Genomic DNA, 22,554 nt, shown 5'->3' with positions numbered 1-22,554 from the left:
AAGGTGCATTCTTTTCTAAGATGTCGTTGTCCACTGAACCTCCAGATACACCGCATTTTCTTGGCGGATCTCTTCTCGCTGCCTCATCACCACTCAACTGTGCATTTTTTTAAAGGCAGTGATGCACGGGCCAAGGGAGCAGTCCGCCCCACTTGCATCACAGTGAATGGGATCAGTACTTTTACCGGCAGCCTCTACAGGAGCCATCATAAGAGACACAAATAAAAGTGTCACTGTCGCTCCCGGGCACCCCCAACAGGGCATCATGCACACCCCGATGCAAATGCCTTTTTACACTGTCTCTTTGATTTAAGAAATACATTTCTAATTGACATACTGTTTTATAAGTGGCTGCAAAAGACACCTGAAGGACTGTAGCCTTTTTTTCTGACAGCTCTCAGCACCTGTTAAGTTTGAATGCTTGAGGTTTCTTTGTTTTTTTTTTGTTGCAGGGATGGTGTCAGGGCCTTTCAAACTTTTCATTTGAAATGTGCTTTGACTCTCAGGGGGTCACCAGAAACTCCCCCCATGTTGCCAGTCAGCAGTCTTATAACACAGAAAAATATTCATTTCATTCTGGGGGTTAGAATGTGTGCTTTCCAGTGCTCACCTAAGCTGTGTTTATTGGAACCCTTCCGCCTGTCACTTCCCTCAAGAGGTACAGAAGTGTTTACACCTTATTACCGGGTTCCTCCACATAAGCCACTTGCTGATAAAGAAGGATGCATAGCTTTTCAGCAGGCAGTTACTGTTTCAGCTCTCTGTTGGCTAACCGTCTATGATAATCGGCAGCTATTAACTTCTGGCTATGTTTCTTTGTCTCCATTATAATGTATGCACCACAATGGCGCCTCAGATTGTTTTCCTTTCCGCTCTCTACACAAGGGGCCCATCCCAAACTATTTAAATGAGCCCCCCCACATCTTCAGCAGGGCCGGGTAATTTGCACTAGGATCAGCCATCTGCACTTGAAAGCCCCACGCTGCCTTATCGACTGTGCCTCCTCCAGGTCCCAGTAAATCACAAAGTAAACATATTTATAAACTTTGAAAAGCTAACTGGTCATAAGGTCTCCTGTTTCATGTTAAAGTGCAAATGTTATCCATTAAAATGAGTTGCATGTCTGTGTCAAACAATGACAACAGGCAAGAAATATTATTTCACAGGCTCTACTGTGTTGTAGGTAAGCCTTGAAAGTGGTACAACTCAAAGGGCAGTTCTTAAAGTTATAACATGTCTGGTGTGAAATAATGAACCAGTTGAAGACGAAGGTCCAAGTATGGCCCTCTTGACGCCCGTACGACTCTCAGCCTGAAGACATAGAAACGACAGATGCACCTCACTCTTAGGCCCTTCATCGCCATCATCAATGTATTGCAAATGTGAGAAACGTTACTCTCTCAGACAGCCATTCAAACCATACCCAATCGATGATATGGAGTAGATGAAAATGTCATCAGTCGAACAAGTTGACTGACCGCAAATCAAGAAATCAATGATTTCATCACTGATACCATGACGTAGCCGCACCTAGACATGAAGTACATACCCATCCATTCAGGAATTTACACAAACATCCATTAGCTTGCTGCATATAGACATGATAAAAACATGCTTATGACTCATGCAGGTAGATGGCGGATACATTAACATATCTCTGTTTATATTCATATCCTTCCCCAAAGCTGAACCACAAGACACAAGGTATACGCCGTAATTGCAGTAATGAACAATCCTACAATACAGAATGTAAACTATTGGCGAAATGATTCAGTATGAGAGGTTATGATATTTCAACTATTTCTAGAGCACAAAAACGAGTAAATGATATATCAAGGGAAGATATGCTAAAGAACAGTAGTAATAAGAATTCCAAGTCAAATCCTAGGAGGAATCTTGATATTGTAACTCGAGACGTGAATGTGCTATACAAGATTGTGTCCAAGCATTGGGGAATATTGCGTCTCGATCGAGACATTTTACCTTATCTTAATGAAAGACCGTCTTTTGTGTTCACTAAAGCACCACCTATCATCAAGAAAAAAATATGTCCCTCCCTGATACCTAACATGTTGTCCAAGGGTACAGATTGGTTAAATCCCACTAAAGGCTTTTTCAAATGTGGAACTTGCAGCATGTGTAAATTTGCACATGCAGATAGTCAGGAATTTGTTAGCCACCATGGCATTAGAGTGGTTATTGATGAATTTATTAATTGCCACACCAAATATGTAGTATACGCTATACAATGTGTATGCAGAAAGTTATATGTTGGTATCACGATCAGAGAACTTCAGTTTAGAATCTGGGAAAACATTACTAATTTGAACAAACATGACCGACTGCTTCCATTAACAATCCATTGGCAAAAGTATCACCAAATGAATAATGTCAAAGACATGAGATTTATTGGTCTTAAAAAGGTTCAAATGGGTACAAGGGGAGGTGACCTGGAACTTAAACTCAGACAAACTGAAGCAAAATATATCTGCAATTTATGATGTATTCAATCCAGATTAAACTCCGATCATGAGATGCATGTATTCCTTTGAAAGCAAGAATAATTTTGAAGGATGAATTAAGCTCGTATAAGATACTTACACATGGGTGATGTGGTATATACCTAGGAACATTTCAATGTACCTATGTCACTGTCATTCATATATAACAAAACTTTTTATGGATTACCATATTCTATTCATCAGCGGGTGCTCAAATTCTAATGTACCACCCCCTTTAGAAATATTAGTTATTAGACCCGTTTTCACTAATTTAACATGTTACTCCATTCTTATTTCTCAATCCATTTTTTATCCGTTGCTCAAATTGTTGGGTAGCTGGAGTGGTACTATATGACTTATCCGTGCAGATTTAAATGCATATATCATGCACTTTTGCATTTTCTAAAACATTAATGGTCTTAATCATGTAGGGGTTATAGTGAATAATGTAAATATTATGTCGAGCATCGTCCTGGAAGCCACAGCTCATGCGAATGACGTCGGACATTATGCGTGACGTCATGCGCTTTGTTTTACATGCTTTAAATACTTGGAAAATGGCGCCGCGTCCAAACTCGGAACTTTAACGCGGGATCTAACCCAGTGACATATTCGCTTATAATCAGGTGAGATCACATACCTAATTTGATTAATAGAGATTTACTGGATTTTTGTGTATAGTATACTTATTGGAACTATTATATTTAACAGGTATTTGTACCTTATATATGGGCTAGCAGCGCTAATATTCGGAAGTGCTCTAATGGCAACTGTACATTAGTGAAAGCTAGGTAAGATGATTTCCAATTACTATACTTAGGTTTCCTACCATTACCTAATCCTCCGTACATTCCGCATCAAAGAATCATATATATGACCTGTTTGAATTGTCCTCAGCTTCAGCCTAATTTAAAGGCTAACGGCATCCATGCCATCTGAGACTGCAGAGTGAAATCCCCAGATACCAGATGTTGAACGTCCCGCATGGGAACCTAATTCAGGATTATATATATTTTTGGGTGAGCAATATCCTTCCCTTTGAGACCAGTCATTTTCGGGTCTGGTTCTTTCTTGGTCTCCACTAAAGGTACGCATGCATATGTAACGTTGTGCTCACACTTGGAGTTTGTACTAATCACCATATGCGTTAAATGAATGTACTTTTTGCTAAAAGAAGAGGCCTTCTCTTTTATACGGCGGCGTTTAAGACCTGCTGACCCGGCAAGAACTTGTTTTTAACAGAAGAATTGTGTTTGGTCACTGTATGTCGAAGCATGCTGAGCCTGCTAAAACTATCTGCAGAATACGGGTGGGGGGAAGGAATGAGTAAGCATGGCCTCGAGCACAGAGATACGGGCACAAAGGGGCACGAAAGAATGTGAAGACCGGGATAACAGGAAACCACGGTAGACCACGATAGCAAATGTGCAATGGTTGTTCGTTAAACTCCAACTGGATACTTCAGATAAACTCCAACTGGAGATCCGCCCTGGGGTGGACGTGTGCTATGTGCAAGGCAATGTAAACAGAAAAGTATAAAAGAGCACGATGTGTAGAGGAAGGCGCGGCACTTCGACGACTTGCTTAGCGAGACGTTTGAACTTGCGGCCCATTCGCGAATGCTTGTGCATTAATAAAGTAATGTTTACTTGGCTCTTTTCTGTCTGAGTTATTGCAGGGTCCCTCATTGTACTGGTTATGGTGACGGCGAGAAATCGCACCCACAATTTTGGTGTCAGAAGTGGGATGCGAAGGAGCGACAGTCCGTCACTGGGTGAGGAACGCCGCGGCGGAACCGGAGAAGGAATTGATCACGGGGCTCCAACAACTGAATCCGCACCTTTGATTGCAACCAACGCATCATCCTTGTTTTTCCGGCTCCGTCGGCGGTGGAACAGCAGGCTGTCGCCCTTCGGGTCCGGAACACTCTGGCGGGACCCTTAAGGTAAGTGGTATGGATGGATGCATGATGGAATAAGGAAATAACGATTTAGGGTTTATGAAGAGGACGGTGGTATGTCCGTCTATGTAATAATAATGATTAAACGGTGATGTATTGATATTGGTATGGCGATATATGTCAGGAGGATATACTGTTAATGTTAGCCTATTAATGCACATTTGGGAAAGGTGAGTGTTTTTAGGCAATTGCGGTATACCAACAAAATGGGTCAAGCGGCTTCCAGCAAGAGTGGTATAGGAAAGAGACACTATGCCCCTCTTGAAGGAACCCCTGCATTTGATATGTTGATTAAACATGGATTGAATTCAACATTGTTCTTAAGGGAGTGGTCTGAATATACAAAAGATTCGATTGAGCATAAATGGCCAGACACCGGGTCCTTTGATGTGGACCGCATATCCAAAGTAGAAATAGAATTAGTAAAAAGACGGGTCAGACCCGCACAGTTTGAGGCTATACGACTATGGAGGGTAGAAGCAATGCGCAGGCGCAATGCTCAGAACAAACAAAAGGCAAAGGGGCAGAAGAGAACAGTAAATCAAAAATTACGTGACCTAGAGATAAAAGAGAAGGATGAGAAACTAGACCAGTTGGATAGACGTATGATGATTAAGAATAGCGGGGGTATGTATCCTGCCTTGCCGGCGCCTCGGTATGAAGATGTGATAGGACTAGAAGCAGAACAAACAACGACTGAATTGTTATTTCCAGGGGCTACGGCTCCTCCGAGAGAAGGTGAGGGTGAGAGGGCGGAATTCCCAATGAAGTATGGAGACCCAGATAGGTTGATAGACCATAGGAGAACGACTACTGTAGAAAAGGATAGAGATGGAGACTTGCAAATCCTTATGACCGGGCTGTATGGCACACCCCTCAATGACAGCCTACGGGACCAATTGGGGCGTTTGACACCTTTGGAATTTAGGACAGTGGCCACTAAACTATATACCTTTCATGAGGGTAACTGTAAATTGAGAGGACAGAGTACTGCGGATCTGCCCTCAGCATATCAGGACGCTGTCGCGTTACTACCAGTGACTGCGTATAGTGTTCAGTTATGGGGATGTATGTCCGACATAATAGCGGAAGTCATAAGGGGCGGTGTTGAATGGGAGAAGGAAAAGAGGGCATGGGAAAGAGAGGTGAGGGAAAGAGAGGCTAAACTCAAAGATGCAGACCAGGCGGGCCAAAAAACGTAGCTAATCGTATGATAGCATCCATACACTCGCAGTCCATGTCCACCCTGGTGAGTCTGATGGAGGGCCTTGGCTGGCCTATACAAGTAAACGTAATTAAATATCTTCTTATTAGGGTGGATGATATAGAAGAGGAAAAGGAGCCTAGATATGTGTCCCAGTGGAATAGGATTAAGACGGAATTGGATAAGAAACTGCTACCCAATATAAGAGTGGACGATTCTGGGGCGGAAGAATGGAGAATGGCTAAGGTGGAGAAACTGTTAAAAGATTATAAAAAATAAAAGAGAAAAACCTTAGTCACCAGTCCTCTGCTTCATCACCAGTGCAGGCCCTTGTAAGTGAACAAACAAACAAACACGGAAAAGTTACTATCAATGCCAATGAGAGAGTGTCAACCCACCATAGATGCAGTTACTGGTAACATGATGCGCACCTATGTGTATGTCCCCTTATCTCGAATAGAATTGATGCATATCACCAAGTCCATCCCCGACCCCCGTATAGACCCGGCAGGATTCTACAAAGAAGTAGGAAAGCTATTCAGACCCGGGTTATTTACTGTAGAGGATGTAGATAACATATTGTTAGCTATTGTCCCAGAGGAAATATGGACCCCCTTTCGTGCCAAAGACAATGATACAATAAAATGGAAAGATGTAATGGAGGCGAGTAAAAATAGGAAACTGCATGAGGAATATCCCGAACCCTAAGGGGGCATGGCATGGCAGTCCTGAGGGCGCTAGAAAAGGTATTACCCCCATTTGATGTGAATGTGGAGAAACTGTCTGCTGTGATACAGGGCGCAAGTGAGGAAGTTGCACAGTACTTCCTGCGTTACGAAGCAGCATTTAAAGCACACAGTGGGCTAGAGATAGGGTCTGAGACGGGCCAACGGTACTTTGCCACAAACTTTATAGAAGGGCTCCACGGGCCAATCCAGGAGAACATTAGGAAGGCAGAAAGTACATGGATGACTAGAAACCCCCGGGATCTCCTCGAAATGGCCAGGTATTATGAAAGAGGGGAAAGAGTAAAGGGACAACAAAAGGCACGACAAGAGAAGGATCTAAAAACCAAAGTGTTGATGCAACAGTTGCATCAAGGGCCCCAAGGCAGGTATAACTACAATAATAATGGCCCGTCACAGGGCTATAGTAGCAACATGATAGGGGGCCAAGGGACAGGTAGAGGTACAGTGCAAGGAGGTGCGCTATATGGGAGGAGGGATGGGCTACCCCAAGATGTATGTGCCTTCTGCAAGAGACCCGGACACTGGTAATCCCAGTGTCCCCAGAGTGGTGGGAGAGGAAGGGGTGTACGGCCCCCTTCACAGACAACATTTGCCCCAGGAAATAGGACTGGTGGGTATGGCAACCAAGACAATAGAATGTTTAAACCCCCTCAACCCAATGCCTTTGACGGACAAGCAAGAGGGGATGTTCCCTGGCCGGCCCCGCCTCCCCCAATCTACTGTATCAGCCACGACAAACAACACAAGTACAAGGTGTATGCCAGGGCGAAGGATGTGGGGAAGGGGTATACTATAATGACGACTTCCAGGATAACACAAGTGATATGTCCTGAGGAGGCCGAAATGAGACAGCGGGAGTGGTACAAGTACCTATAGATCAGAGGGGGCCTTATGCCTCCATTAGGATCGGCCCCCACCGAAACTTGAGATGTCTGGTAGACACGGGAGCTGGAAACAGTTCCGTGAATATCAGAGCCGTCCCCGCTGTCCCATTATCGGATAAAAGCAAGGTATCAGTTGGATTTGGGGGAAATCCAATAAAGACTCCTGTAAGTGAAATAGTAGAAGCGGAACTTCATGGGGTAAAATGGGAGAATGGGTGGCTATTGACCAATCACTGCCCAGAAAACTTGTTAGGTATTGATGCATTAAAGACACTAGTGGCCACAATATATTGCTCCCCTCAGGGGGTGAGAATGACTATAAGCAAACCTATGGGTATGATAGGAGTAACGCAAACCCTGCCCCCGGAACTCCAAGACATCCCGAATGAACTATGGGCCACTCATGGGAATGATGTAGGGGTGTTGGATGTTTCCCCAGTAGTAATCAAACTAAAGCCCGGTGCCAGGTTGCCCAGGATAAAACAATATCGCATATCACACGAGGGAGAGCAGGCACTATATCAAATAGTACAGGATATGATACGGTTAGGGGTGGTAGAGCCAACAAATGATAGCCCTTGTAACTCTCCGATCCTTCCAGTACACAAGAAAGGTGATGAAGCGGTACCCTATCGTTTCATTATTGATTTGAGGGAGATAAACAAAATAGTAGAACCCAGATATCCAGTTGTCCCTAATATTGCAAGTGTACTCACTTTAATTCCCAAAACAGCGAAATGGTTTACAGTAATTGATTAGAAAAATGCCTTCTTCAGCATTCCTATTGCCGAAGAAAGCAGGTACCTGTTTAGTTTCACTCTTCGAGATAGACAGTACCAATTTACTAGAGCCCCGCAGGGATATACAGAAAGTCCCGCCATATTCAGCCAAGCACTAAAAACACAGATGGATAACCTAGCCCTACCCGCTAACACTGCTCTGATACAATATGTTGATGATTTGCTATTATGTGCAGCCACCGAAGAGGAATGCCATTATGTGACCAGATTGGTGCTAATGCACTTAGCAGAGAATAAGCACAAGGTAGCCCTAGCCAAAATGCAGTATGTAAAACAAAAGGTCCATTATTTAGGCTTTGAGTTGTCCGAAGAGGGGCGAACTCTGTCTACTGATCGCATTGCTTTGATACAGTCCATAAAAGGCCCCGACACGGCAAAAGGTCTCCGAAGGATAATTGGTGTTTTATCCTATTGTAGGCACTGGATTCCTGAATTCTCTGTATTGATCCAGCCCATGCTAAAAGCCTTAAAAGAAGTACAAGAAAACGGACCATTAGAATGGACACCTGAGATGGAAAAAGCCCTGACAGCTATGAAAGATGTTCTATGCCACGCACCAGCCTTAGGCACACCTGATTATACCAAGAGATTTTGCCTTTTCGTTGATGAACAGGAAGGTTGCGCTGTGTCAGTCTTAACGCAGGAACAAGGGGGTAAACAGAGACCATGTGCATATTTCTCCAGTGCTCTGGACTCAGTAGCTCGAGGCCTACCCCCATGCATGAGAGCATTGGCCGCAGCAGCGGCAGCCCTAAAACAAAGTGCAGGTATCATCCTAGGGAGCGAAGTGACAGTAAAAGTCCCACATGCGGTGGACGTTCTCCTGAATAGAGTGCATACACAGCATTTGACCACAGCTAGACTCACACAGTATGAGATGATTCTGTTTGCCAGTAATGTAAAAATCGAACGATGTAACACTTTGAATCCAGCGACACTGCTTCCTTTGCCAGTCTCACCTAATGACATTAGGCATGATTGTGTGATCCAAATGGAAGAACACACTAAGGGTAGAGCAGACCTGCAAGACACCCCGCTGGTTGATAATGAGGGTATATTATTCTGTGATGGTTCCTGTTTCAAACTGCCAAATGGGGAGACAACAGCAGGGTATGCTGTAACCACAGGGGAGCGGTTGATTGAGAGTGGGAAAGTGTGTGAAAAATCGGCCCAGGCAGCAGAATTGATTGCGCTAACGAGAGCATTAGTGTTAAGCAGCGGTATGAAAGTGACAATTTATACTGATTCAGCCTACGCTCATGGGGTGGTTTCCAGTTTTGGTAAACTCTGGGGAGAGCGTGGGTTTTCAACCTCCCAAGGTGATACTATTAAACATGCCCAATTGATTGCTGAATTATTACAAGCCCTTACGTTGCCCAAAATGGTGGCCATAGTGAAATGCCCAGCGCATAAAAGGACTCTAGATTATGTCACGCAAGGAAACTCCTTAGCCGACCAGATGGCTAAACTAGCTGCCACAAGGGATACACGGTGGGAAGCCCGACAACTCATAGTGGGGAGGGATGTGACTATGGAAGGGACGAAGGAGCGCGTAAAGGAAATCCAAGCAGATGCAACCATTGAAGAAAGACTATCTTGGCACAAGGATGATCAATACGAGGAGACAGTAGATGGGCTATGGGCACATACCAATACGAATACTTGGGTACTACCTGATGCATACTTACCTGTGATAGTGAGTGTGGCTCATGGTCCAACTCACGTTAACGCAAGGACTATGGAAGAAGTTTTGAGTGCTGTGTGGTACAACAAAAGATTGGGAATGTATTGTCGTCAATGGGCAAAACAATGTGAAATATGTGTTCTATACAATGTGGGGAAAGGTGTACCAGCCCCGGCGGGCCACAGTAAGTTACCCACCTGCCCTTTTGAGGTGGTGTATATGGACTTTATACAGCTGGAGCCTGTAAATAAACATTCCTACTGTTTGGTGATGAGATGTGGGTTCTCAGGATGGGTGGAAGCATATCCCCTGCGGGACAATAGTGCCACCTCCACAGCATAATGCATATTGAAACACTGGGTGCCCTTGTATACGGTCCCCAGATATCTATGGTCTGACAATGGGACTCATTTTACTGGTGAAGTAGTACGCAAAGTTTGCAAGGCCCTTGGTATTGATCAACGTTTCCATGCAGTTTTTCATCCTCAATAAACTGGGATTATAGAGGGCACAAATAAGGTACTGAAGAACAAACTGGCAAAGACTTGTGCTGAAACGGGACTGAAATGGCCAGATGCATTACCTATTGCATTATTGAGTATGCGTACTATGCCTAAGCGTACACATGGTTTATCTCCTTTCGAAATTGTTATGGGGCGTCCACCAAGTATTGGGACCCCCATATCACCTAAGAGATTGTCTGAGCAAGCATGGCCTGCATTACAACAGTACTGTATTGGGTTAACTAATAGACTGATTTCTATTAATGCACAGGTGAACGCAGTATCTCCATCTCCTCTGATAGGAGAAGGTCACGACGTGCAGCCCGGTGACTGGGTTGTTATAAAAGCCTTCGATCGCACCAGCGGACTGCAACCCAGATGGAAGGGCCCGTTTCAAGTGCTCTTTGCGACACAAACTGCGGTAAAAGTTGATGGCAAATCGCACTGGTACCACGTGAATCACGTCAAGAAGACGCTTCCACTACTGATTCCTCCAGAAAAGGGAACCAACCAACCCCAGGTTGCAACAGTACTGCCAGACGCCATTAGTAGGTGTGCCCATCGTCTCCGATCCTGTGACGTGTATGTGCCAAGCAACGTGTAAGGACACTGTTTTGAACTTTGATCATTAGGGAGATGAACATTTGGACTCTCTTGTTGGTTTTAGCAGGATTGTGCCTTACTGAAGACAACGGGCTTGTAGCCTGAAGGGCCTCCGGCGTTCCCCTCATGGGACAGGCACTACGAGGCGTGGGACAGATCGGATGAAGGTTTTCAGTGAGACCTACCACTATTAGAGTAATAAGGACACTGGTGCTTTAAATAGGGAATACAGCTATATCGCTAGGTTGCATCTGATACGCATACGTACCTATAATTGAGCCACATACTGAATTATGTCTGCACCCGTATATGCTGGTTTAATCCCTGAGCAGATAAATGTATGCTCCCCAAACACAGAAGGTAAGAGAAAAACACCACTTTGCACCACAAGGAACAAAATCTTATTCTTTGTATGCTCGATAGTAGTATTAATAGCGTTCGCCATATTATTCTGGTATTTGGAACATCCATCTAGATATGAATTAAAGAACTTGTTACCCGTGTCAAACGGAACAGGGAGAATAGATCGGGTCAAGAGCAGGAATCGAGATGCCTATGACCAACACGACCCGGAAGACTATGCTAAAAATGAATACGTGAAGATAATAAACACAACATATGGGGTAGTGAATAAAACTGATTGCTGGATCTGCACCCACATGCCCCGACATAGCAGTGAAGGCATCCCAGTGTACGCGTCGCCAGTTACTGAGGATGCCGGGTGTACATTAATTTACATGAGAATAGTGTCAGCACAGCAATACATGATACCGAATACCGCTTGTTATGTTAGAGGAGAGAACAAAACCCTTCTAATGGAAAAGATACGCTATAAAATCAAAACTGAGGGAATCGGGCTTGCACCTGCTATGGTACAGATAGTAAGAGAACCTCCTCCCCCTATCACCATCACACAAGAGTTTAGGCCAAAGAATATATGTTTTAAGAGAAGCGCAAGAGGTAATCAAAGAATGATCTCGGGGTGCAGTCAAATGGTGAATCTAAATAACTACACGAAGGGATTGTTACAGATAGAAGGACATGCCTACGTCTGTAACAAGAGGGCTTATTTGTGGTTAGCGAAAGATTTTGTTGGGGTATGTTACATAGCCAGAATAATGCCGGCTGTGATGGTATATGCCCCGTCTACTCTGCATAAAGAAATACACAGCAGAAATAAACGAGCAGTAAACCCAAAAATTCCTACGTATCAACCTACAGGATGGGAAACGTTTATAGATCTGATGGGGGCCCTGGTTCCTCCAGCGGGCATCTTTATGAACAGTCAAGAAATCCAAAAGCTAAGCAGGGCCCTTGAGTTCGTAATCGAAGAATCCGCAGACCTAATGGAAAACATCACTTATGAAATGAAAGCAATTCGGCTAGTGGCTCTCCAGAATAGGTATGTCTTAGACATACTCACTGCAGAAAGGGGCGGGGTCTGTTTCATGGTGGGGTCCCAATGTTGTGTTTACATACCAGAAGAAAGTACAGGAATCTAAGATGGAATAAACAAACTACATAAAATAGCGGATAGTATCCACCAGGAGGAAGGGTCAGGAGATAGCTGGTGGATGAAGCTCCTAAAAGAAATCGGGTGGCAGCTCCTTACGCCCATACTGGTTCTAGCAGCAATAGTTGTAGGAATTTGTCTCTGCATCCAATGCTTCCCGGTATGTGTGTCGTGCTGTGTTTCCATGTGTTCTTCCAGCATAACGCGCCTAAATCCAATGGATAAAAGCCATGTACAACAGGAATTTTTTGACATGGGAGGCCTGGAGAAGATTATGGTACATACATTATGTAATGATGTTGCTTTCCTGCCATCTGCTTATGCTAGGACTGCTTAGATTGATGCTCAAGTGTGAGCAAAGGGTGGATTGAAGGTACGCATGCATATGTAACGTTGTGCTCACACTTGGAGTTTGTACTAATCACCATATGCGTTAAATGAATGTACTTTTTGCTAAAAGAAGAGGCTTTCTCTTTTATACGGCGGCGTTTAAGACCTGCTGACCCGGCAAGAACTTGTTTTTAACAGAAGAATTGTGTTTGGTCACTGTATGTCTAAGCATGCTGAGCCTGCTAAAACTATCTGCAGAATACGGGTGGGGGGAAGGAATGAGTAAGCATGGCCTCGAGCACAGAGATACGGGCACAAAGGGGCACGAAAGAATGTGAAGACCGGGATAACAGGAAACCACGATAGACCACGATAGTAAATGTGCAATGGTTGTTCGTTAAACTCCAACTGGATACTTCAGATAAACTCCAACTGGAGATCCGCCCTGGGGTGGACGTGTGCTATGTGCAAGGCAATGTAAACAGAAAAGTATAAAAGAGCACGATGTGTAGAGGAAGGCGCGGCACTTCGACGACTTGCTTAGCGAGACGTTTGAACTTGCGGCCCATTCGCGAATGCTTGTGCATTAATAAAGTAATGTTTACTTGGCTCTTTTCTGTCTGAGTTATTGCAGGGTCCCTCATTGTACTGGTTATGGTGACGGCGAGAATTCGCACCCACACCACCTCTTTTAAAAAAAACCTTTCAGTAAGTCACCATTGGAGGGTGTGTATTTAATATGTGTACTATAGACACTATGAGTATTTTCTTACTGAATAATCCACATATTTCTAATTTAAAAATCTTCAATTTGTCACACATCAGCTGGGATTACCAGGGTGTATGAACGGGTTCTGTGGTATACACCCATCACCCATATGTACCACATTCACCATTTTTGATGTAAAGGCTACTGTGTGCAATAATTAGGTCTGCCTACGCATGAACTTTAATATAGGAGATTATTTGGAATATTGGATGCTATATGCATATGTACTGATGATTGTTCAATGTATCCATTTTCCCCTTTATCTCCTCTCCTGCTACACATATGAAACATCGACTTGGTATGTAATATCTAAAAATGTATTATTTTTGTAATAATGTCCTTAATAATGATGTACTTCTCTGGTTTATGAACATGCCTATTTGTATGAATCAAATTTTAACTTTTCTTATTGAATATTGATAAATCACAGCCTTGAGAAAGACTGTCTGGTCGAAACACGTGTTGGCTGTAGGATTTAATAGACTGTTTAATTAAAACTATAAATTCAGCAACTACTGTTTTGGAAATCGTGGATTTGATGTATCCAAAATCCTTATTGTATTGTACTTAAATTTTGGATCTATGCGCAACCTAATAACAATACCGATTTATCTGCTATATGTATACGAAGCTTGCGCATCGAAAGTCCATAAGGACAAACATGGCAGCCATAGGCCCACTGAAGTGAATGAGGAAGGGTAGACAGACTTCGAATACATGGAAGGGCTGACAAGATCGCTGCAGCCAGAGGCAAGCAGAAACGATGCACCTCAGCCAAGGATGAGTGGAGATGGAAAGTTCCCGGTTACCAAGACGATAAGGCACCTGCAAGAAATTCAGGCTTAAATCCTCATTATTACAGGCAGAAGAGCGCCATTTCGTGGTCTCAACACAGGTGACCTAACAGAGCAAGACAATGCCCATTCAATCAAGGAAGATGGAGAGAAGCTGTTCCCATAGAACCAGAGGTGGAAAGATACAAGTGTTGCTCATGAACTACCAACTGAATGCACTCTCCCACGGTTAGGTGATCAAAGATGGCAACATTAGGGAACACACAGCACCTTCATGTTTATTCTCATTGCCTTGAAAGGGTACACTCAGCCTGGTAACCGTCCAGGGTCCCAAGGCTGGGAGGATACGTTCTGCCCAATCCAGAGTCACCATTAATGTGAAGACAAAATATGTTGCAGGAGCCAGTAGTCTCCCCTCGACCCTGCAATAGGGTATGAGTTATATATAGAGGTAGTCCTGGAAGGAGCAACCAGATATGGCTCCCAGTAGTAGGACTAACCCTCATAGAATGTGTATAAGGTTCGCCTAAACTGACCAATCTGAATGCCTGATAGGTTTTGGGGACAGAACTTGATTTTGTGATGCCATGTCTGTATAAAACCAGGTGACACACGCTTAGAAGATGAGAGCTCTGGAGAATGTATGTTTGTCTAGTTTGATTCTTGTCATTTTGTTAGATAATAAAGACAGTAAACCTTGCCCTATGGCTGAGTCTTCCCTTCTTGTGGAGGGGAGTTTTTGGTGGGCCCCAGTGTCCCTCTGCTGGTAATTGGGGTAACTGCTATAGAGCCCCTGCTCCTTTGCAAGTGGTAGCAGAGGGATGGTCGCTAAGACCTTTTGGCAGTAAACCGCATCATCCTGCTGCATGCCTGAGGGGCTGCATAGTGACCTGCGGAAACCGACACCTAAATCCACGCGTGGGGAAAAAGAGAAGAGATGGACAGGAGCTGCATTTGGAGGGAATTCCTGCCCGCTTCCCGTGTGACGCTTAGCGGACCGTATGGCAGAGAGGCATGTAGTGGGAGAGTCTGTGTCCGAGGGGCTTCAGTGAACCATGGAGTGTAAGTATAGACTTGGCTATATGGCAAACATGGGGGGAAGGAAAGGTTCAGCTTGATTTTGTATTTTGTGGTGTTCTGTTTTGTGTAAGGATTAGCCATTCTTAAAGCAGGCAGTTTGGGCGGTTAGCTTAAATGGTGAGCTTAGTTTGCGGAAGAAAAAACTTTGAAAAAGAGAAACAATATTTTCCCTGTGAGTTAGGCAATTCAGCTTGGTTCATGGATGATTATATACGGTTACCTGTATACAGGTGTTAGCGGAAGAAGCTAGCTTATATTATGGAAGGTGGTTTTCTAATTTATCTCTTAGACATGCATTCCTATATGGCGATGCTATAGAAGAGGGACCATGTGATTTAATAGTTCACCCTGTTAGTAATGCAGGAAGACATCATGTTTGTCATCGTGTTTTTGTTATTAATCGCAGACATATATGTTGAAGGGTCAGGCATCAAGGTTTTTCCTCTACGGTATTGGTGATTTCACCCGCAAGCTTTTTTAATAGGACTTGAGGTGTACCGGAAGTGGTGGACTTCAGTTGTTAGATTGTTGACTGAGTTTAAGGACTAGTGTTGTGCCATTAGGGCAGAGTTTGAGAAGCACACAAGTGGAGTTGTGATTTGAGCCTTCAGGATGGAGGACCACAGTGGGATGGTGCGCAGAGCATGACAGTGTAGATGGTGGTGAGCCAAAGAGGCTAAGGAAAAGATTTGTTGCACTGTTATGATTTGGAGAAATGGTATTTGAGAGACAGTATTGAGTTTGTGAACTGCAAAATTGTAAAGTAAATTGGAGGTGTCAAAATCCCGATTTGAGGTCAAGTGAGCATTGACAAGTGAATCACAAAGTGACAAAACGAGGGATGCACCCCTTCAACTCTTATGCAAGTCCCTCCTGCGGTATCAAGATAGAATATACAAGTATAGCATGGAATGGACTTGTGATGTCGACAGCAAGTTGCCAAAGCCATGGCCCAAAGACAGGAGCTTTTCCAAATGTGTGCAGCAATATATGACCACTTATTTACATGCAGCTTAAGCGACTGGCTATACTAGAGTTATGGAACATGTTTCAGGACAAGGAAGGGGACCCAATCCAGCGGCGCTGGATGCTGAGTCAATGTGATATGGAAGGCAAACTGCCCTCGGCTCCCCATTCTCCTCTTCAAACCGGGGACAAAGGTCCAATAGCAGAAAGTAAGGGATTTTACCCCGTAAAGGAGTTGAAAGCACTGGCGGGATACACGAACCCCACTTTCGCACCTGCAGCGTATAATTGCAAAGATACACTTAGTGGCGCAAAGCAAGTGAGTAAAAGAGTGCAGGATATCAGCAGTGAATGTAAGGAGCGCAGCAAGCTGCAAGTGAAGCTAAAGGAGAATGACTTGGTGAAGACATGGCTTAGAGAGGGCCAAGAATCTATAGTTCTAAATGAATGAATAGGTGGCAATATAGACTCTGCATCCGCTCCAAGAAAATAGTCTACATTCAAGCCGCATTCTCCACGGCATCTAACAACACGGCCAAACTTTTCAGTCTGCGAGGAACTGGCCATTCTTATGGCAGCCGCATCCTCTAATGCACCCACCTAGGCCCTTTGCTCACCCCTGGCCTCACATTTCACCACCAAAACACAGGACATATTATCCTCTCTCTCTTTTGCTCCCCCACCTGCACCAACATCTCTTGGGCCCCCCTCAGCCGCCCCCACCCCGCCCCCTCTTCCCTCCTCCCTCTCCCCTGTCACACCTGAAGAGGTCTCTAGACAGGTCTGGTCTATGAAAGCCTCTTTCAAACAGGTGGACGCCTGCCCCTCCAAAACCATCAAGGACAAAATTGGCACTCTCGCTCCAGCCTTGGCCGACCTCTGCAACCTCTCTTTCGCCACTGGATTTTTCCCCTCTCCTCTCAAGCACTCTCTTGTGCACCCTCTGCTAAAAAAAACCTCTGATGACCCATCTATTCCAGCAAACTATCGCCTGATCTCCATCACCCCTTTCCTGGGAAAACTCCTGGAGAAGTTGGCTATCACTCAACTTACCCTCCACACTGAATCTGTTGGTTGTCTCCATGACCATCAGTCTGGCTTTAGAGCATCCAGAGGCAAGGAAACTGCTCTTCTGAACACCCGTAACGACCTGCTCTCAAATCTTGACTCTTACTCTCCCTCTGTCCTCATTCATCTGGACCTCTCTTCTGCTTTCGATACAGTAAACCACAACATCCTGATCTCCCATCTCCGTGATACCCTGGGCATCACAGATCAGGCCCTGGTGTGGCTCACCACCTTTCTCTCTGACCAGCCATCCCAGGTGAAACTTGGATCCTTTCTCTACTCTATCGCTCTCTCTACTTGTGGTGTCCCCCAGGGATCTAACCTATCCCCCTGGTTCTTCAATAGCTACATGATCTCTACCTTTAGAGCAACTGGTAGAGCAACTGATTACATGCTATGATGGGCTGTGGAGTTACATGCCGTGGCAGACAGTTCATTTGGATGAAATTGAGTACAATGAATTGGTTATTAGCAGATTTGCAAGTAGTGCCAGGTAGTGAAGTTGTGTGTGCAGAGGTTGTCCATAAAGTTGCATTCAGTGGTGGTTCTTCTTGGATATTCCTATCAAGAGGCGTAGACAGGGTAGGGCATGAGAAGGCAAGGGCCACTCAAAATCTGTAAATGCCCACTCAGCAGCGCATTAGCTTCAGGCCCCACTTGTTAAACAATCCTGGCTACGCCTCTGAAGTAGGCAGTGTGGTTGAACACAGTTGTGTCTCAGCAAACGAGGGCTGTGGATCTAAGGACAGTAGACAGCAGTAGTTCTGCGTGCGGTGGAGTTTTCTGCAGTGAAGTGCAGAGAATTGCACAAATTGGGACAACTCACGCTGTAACATGTAGTGGAGGTGCACACAGCTGGGTTGCATGTGATTGTATGGCAAACTATGGAGTATACCCATTGAACGTTGCAGCGCCACCCTGCCCAAGGTACCTTGCAAATGCGCCTCCTCGCTGGCCTTGCTTTCCTGCCGCCCACAGCTCTTCATCTGAATCTCTGCTCGCAGGGTGGTGATCTCCAGCTCGTACTCATCCCTGGTCTGCTGCAACCGTCCCAGCTCGGCCCGCAGGCGGCACAGCTCTTCCTGCAAGGTGGCAATGTCATTCTCCCGCTCGGCCGCTGCGTCCTCAGCGGCCTGACGTAGGGCGAGGATCTCCTCCTGGGCGCACCTCAACTCATCCTCCACCTCCTGCAGCTCACTCTCCTTCTCCTCCTCCAGGCTGTTGATCTCCTCCTGCACTGAGCGCAGCTGACCTGGAGTGATAGGGGAACAGAAGCACCATGTGAGTGGAGGTTCGCGACTAGTGTGGAGGCCCACTCGCTCCATGCCTCTCCCATAGCCCTCAGAGGCTGCAGCCTGTACATCCTTGGAGGCCAACTCATTCTATTCAGCTATAGCATCCCATTATTTCATGCAGGCCTAGTGACTCTACATATCAAAAGCAATCACAACTTTAATAGAGACCTACTCACTTCATGCATTGATGGTGACCTAGCATTCAGTGGTGATCCACTCAAGCCAGAATAGTACTCATAATGATGGCCCATTTGTTCTATACATCGATAACAGCAGCCACTCACTTAATTCACTGACAGCGATCCGAGTGTCCGTAGCAGCTTTACTAACTTGGCGCATCCATAGTGACACATGCTTCAACCGAGGCCCACTCCATCTACGACCTTACTCTATATCGAAACTGAATTGTGATAGATGGAAGGTTCTGAATTAATTATAATAAATTGTCATTGGGTTGGGCCTCCCTCCAAACCATTGTTTTACAGCCTGCCCTGCCATACCAGAAGGAGCAAGACCACATGCAAACTAAGCCTGGTCCAGCCTCAGACAGTGGACTAAAGGGTTGCCAAGAGCAATTGGTTAGTGGTTAGTGCAAATGGGATGAGTTTCCCCAGTTGTCAGCCTTGAACTTGCTGTGCCTAGACACGCCCACTATACCTCACTAATGATACCCAATGATGCTTGTGGTCTAATACAGGGGCAAAGTGGCCTAGCAGGTCTGATTGCGATGCCCCCTTTGAGGTGGGCCATGTCTAATTTGCGTATGGTCTTTCCCCTTTGGAAGAGCACGGCAACCTAAAAAAATTGAAGTCTATGGGATCGCCCAGAGCAATGCCAGTAGTTATGAATATGATTAATCCCAAAACTTTCCAGCTGCCATTATTGCAACGGGCCCTCCTCCACTACACATTGATGATAGCACATGTTTCAGTAGAGTCCAACTGACTCAATTCATTGGTGGAGATCCAAGCGCCAGTGGAAACCCAACCACTCTATAGAGCACTAGGCAGCATGGCAGCCCACTCAGACTTTAAGGTGACATCCCCCCAGGCAATAATGGTCATCCAGGTTCTCTGTACATCAATGGCCACACAGACTTTAAAGGAAGCCCATTCACTCTACTCATTGACGGTGACACAGTGGAGGCTCCATGTACAGCAAAAGCTCACTCTAGCTATTCATATATCGGTACATATTGATCCGATCTAGAATGAAGTCCCACTCACCCAAGTACATCAATCGCGACCTAAGGTCCAGTAGAGGGTTCTTCTATGAAAGACCACTCCCCCATATGCCAAAGGCAGCTCGAGGCTCAATAGGGATGTACTCAGTGGATGTATAGATGGCAACATGTGCCTCAATGGTGGTGCGCTCACTCTATGAGTCAAACAGGCAGAGGCCTCAAAGGAGCTGGAATCAGGATACACATTGGAGGAGTCTAAGCTTCAATGGATGCCCCCTCGCTATGATCATCGATGGTGGCTTAGGCGTCAGCAGGGGCAGGAACTCTCTTTTTCCTTGTAATGTGAGCCAGGCAATAAGGAAGGCCCACCAGCTCTTTACATCAATAGAGACCCAGGTGTTAATGAAAAACCCACCCAATACAGCCATGGCATTGAATGGCAACATATACGTGACTGGGTGTCTTGTCCCTTTATGCATCTTTGGTCAGTGTCAATAAGGACTTGAATAGTGGCCAACTCTATATGAATCCGGGGAAGCCCACTCACTCTCTACATCAAAGGTGACCCTCTAAGAGCATTCATTGATGCGTATTCCGGTTTCCTTGGAGACCCTCTTCCCTCTTGCTTTAAGGATGACTCACACTTCAATACATTGCCACTCGCCCATACATGAAGAGGCCACAGGCTTCAATGGAATCTCACTCAATCGATACATCAATCATAGCCCAGGCTTCAGTCAAGTCAAGCCCATGGTGCTCTTTTTCTCACTTAATACTGTTGTTAATGGGGGCTTCAGGTAAAGCTTACCCAATCTATAATGCATATACGCCAACTGGACTCCACTCACTGTCCACAGCAAAGGTGACCCACTGTGTCTATTCACTGATGGGGGATTCGGGTTTCCTTGGAGACCGCCTCCTTTTTTTCCATCACGGTAGACCCTAACTTAAATGGCTAGCCACTCACCCTATACATGAAGGGGGCGCAGGCTATCACACTCACTCGAAGCGTCAGTGATGGGCCAGAGTAAAGTTGAGTCATGCTCATCCTACACCGCTTCTCATTTTGTACATGTTTAATGACTTAGGCTTCAGTGAAGGTCAACTCACTCTATAACGCAGTGACAGGATAGACTTTAATGGGAGTGAGCCGTTTCGTCTACTCGTTGAGGGTGATTGGGATTTAGGCATCGTTAGACGCCGCTCATCCTTTGCATCGAGGTTGACACAGATGTCATTCTTTGCACTGTAAACAGAGTTTTCAAAGGAGGGGTACTCAATGTGTTTCACTCACTACAAATGATCATTGACGCCTCTCGTTCTGCGCATCTGTCTCCCACAGGCACAATAGTGAGAGCAGGTACCAGGTTTTATGACTTGAAAATAAATTCTTGCCTACTGCCACACTCACCTCAAAGCTGCCGTTCTCCAAGTTATGCCTCTAGAATACCTTCTCTCAGACACAGCAGTGCTATAAATCAAACCCTGCATCCCTTGACTTGAGCTCTCTACAGATGATAAAAGATTATGCGGTTGCCATGGCACCAGTTATCACCAAATTAATGAATAGCTCCATTCAGGAAGGGCACATGAAAGACGAGCTATAAATGGCCCTCCTGCCCCTACTGATGAAGAAATGGCATACAGACCCATCCTTAGTAGGACATATAATGGCCACGCATAATCTCGCGATATTCTATAACAAAATGGAAGTTGCAAGAATGCTTAGAGGTTAGAGGTGAGGAGGGAGGGGGCGGGTCGACAGGGAAATCTTCTTGACATGGCTGTGCTGCTGAACGATTGGGAGACAAGAAAAACAGCCAATCTTCTGGCCAGTAGAGCTCAGAAATAGTCTTTCGAGTTTCGTTATATGTGACTGGCAGTCCCAGGCCAACAAGCCCTTTCATAGGCCAATGCCTGTGGGCGAATGTGTCAATTTCCTCATGACTCAAGACTTTGAGTCTTCAATATCTTCAACAGTGCCCGGCTTGGTATCTGTTTTCTACCGCCACTCATCAGACAAGCCCCTCCCCACGCATCAGACAGGTTTCCCTTCACCACAGCCCCCCCACCTCTTTCTTTCCTGTCCCTGAGACCCCGCATACACACATTCCGGCTCAGAAGGTGCACACACTGAGCAAAAAGTACACCCCTTCACACATGAACTTCATGTACGCTGTGTGGTCACCACCAGCTTCCCAGCCTTTTCTTCGGCCTGTACCACTTCGAAATGGCTGTGCCCCTGTGAGGTCATTGCAATCCTATGCCCTGCACAATTCATCCTCACAGTGACGGCCCCTTCAAAGGGGATCCTGGGTTCTGACATGTCTGCATCAGGAACCTTGGTGAACAAGAGGATGTCAGGAGCAGTGTAACACCTCCCACATGACCCTTCCTTCCATTGTAGCACCTACATGAGCCAGGCGACTGGCAACCCTAACCAATAAGAGATCTCCAAGTGGCCATAACTAATTGAAGTGAAAGAGTGCGGATCACCCAGATGGTCGACTTGCACAGCGTCTCTGTCACAAGACTCTACCTGGTGGCCCCTGTTTGCTGGGTCATTTTTCTCCACTTCTTTCACATGGCTTCTGAGACGAGGTTTGGCATGAAAGATGACCAGCATGGACAAGTGTTGGAGACAGGCCCATCGAGCAACCTTATGGGT

General features: G+C 45.4%; 1 protein-coding gene across 3 annotated transcripts in view; it reads right to left on the bottom strand.

Moving 5' to 3' along the window:
- Nucleotides 1-22,554, bottom strand: part of CCDC136 (coiled-coil domain containing 136) — a 391,788-nt gene that overhangs the window by 187,655 nt on the left and 181,579 nt on the right. For all 3 annotated transcript variants that reach the window (XM_069629532.1, XM_069629531.1, XM_069629533.1), the window contains exon 5: nt 18,340-18,660. In XM_069629532.1, coding sequence (XP_069485633.1) covers nt 18,340-18,660 — 321 coding nt within the window. The remainder of the gene's footprint in view (nt 1-18,339; nt 18,661-22,554) is intronic.

The sequence above is a fragment of the Ambystoma mexicanum genome, chromosome 12, assembly GCF_040938575.1.
Source record: "Ambystoma mexicanum isolate Mex_15411 chromosome 12, UKY_AmexF1_1, whole genome shotgun sequence".
Classification (NCBI taxonomy): domain Eukaryota; kingdom Metazoa; phylum Chordata; class Amphibia; order Caudata; family Ambystomatidae; genus Ambystoma; species Ambystoma mexicanum.
Note: the sequence above shows the minus strand (reverse complement) of the source record. Positions and strands in the feature narration are given on the sequence as shown.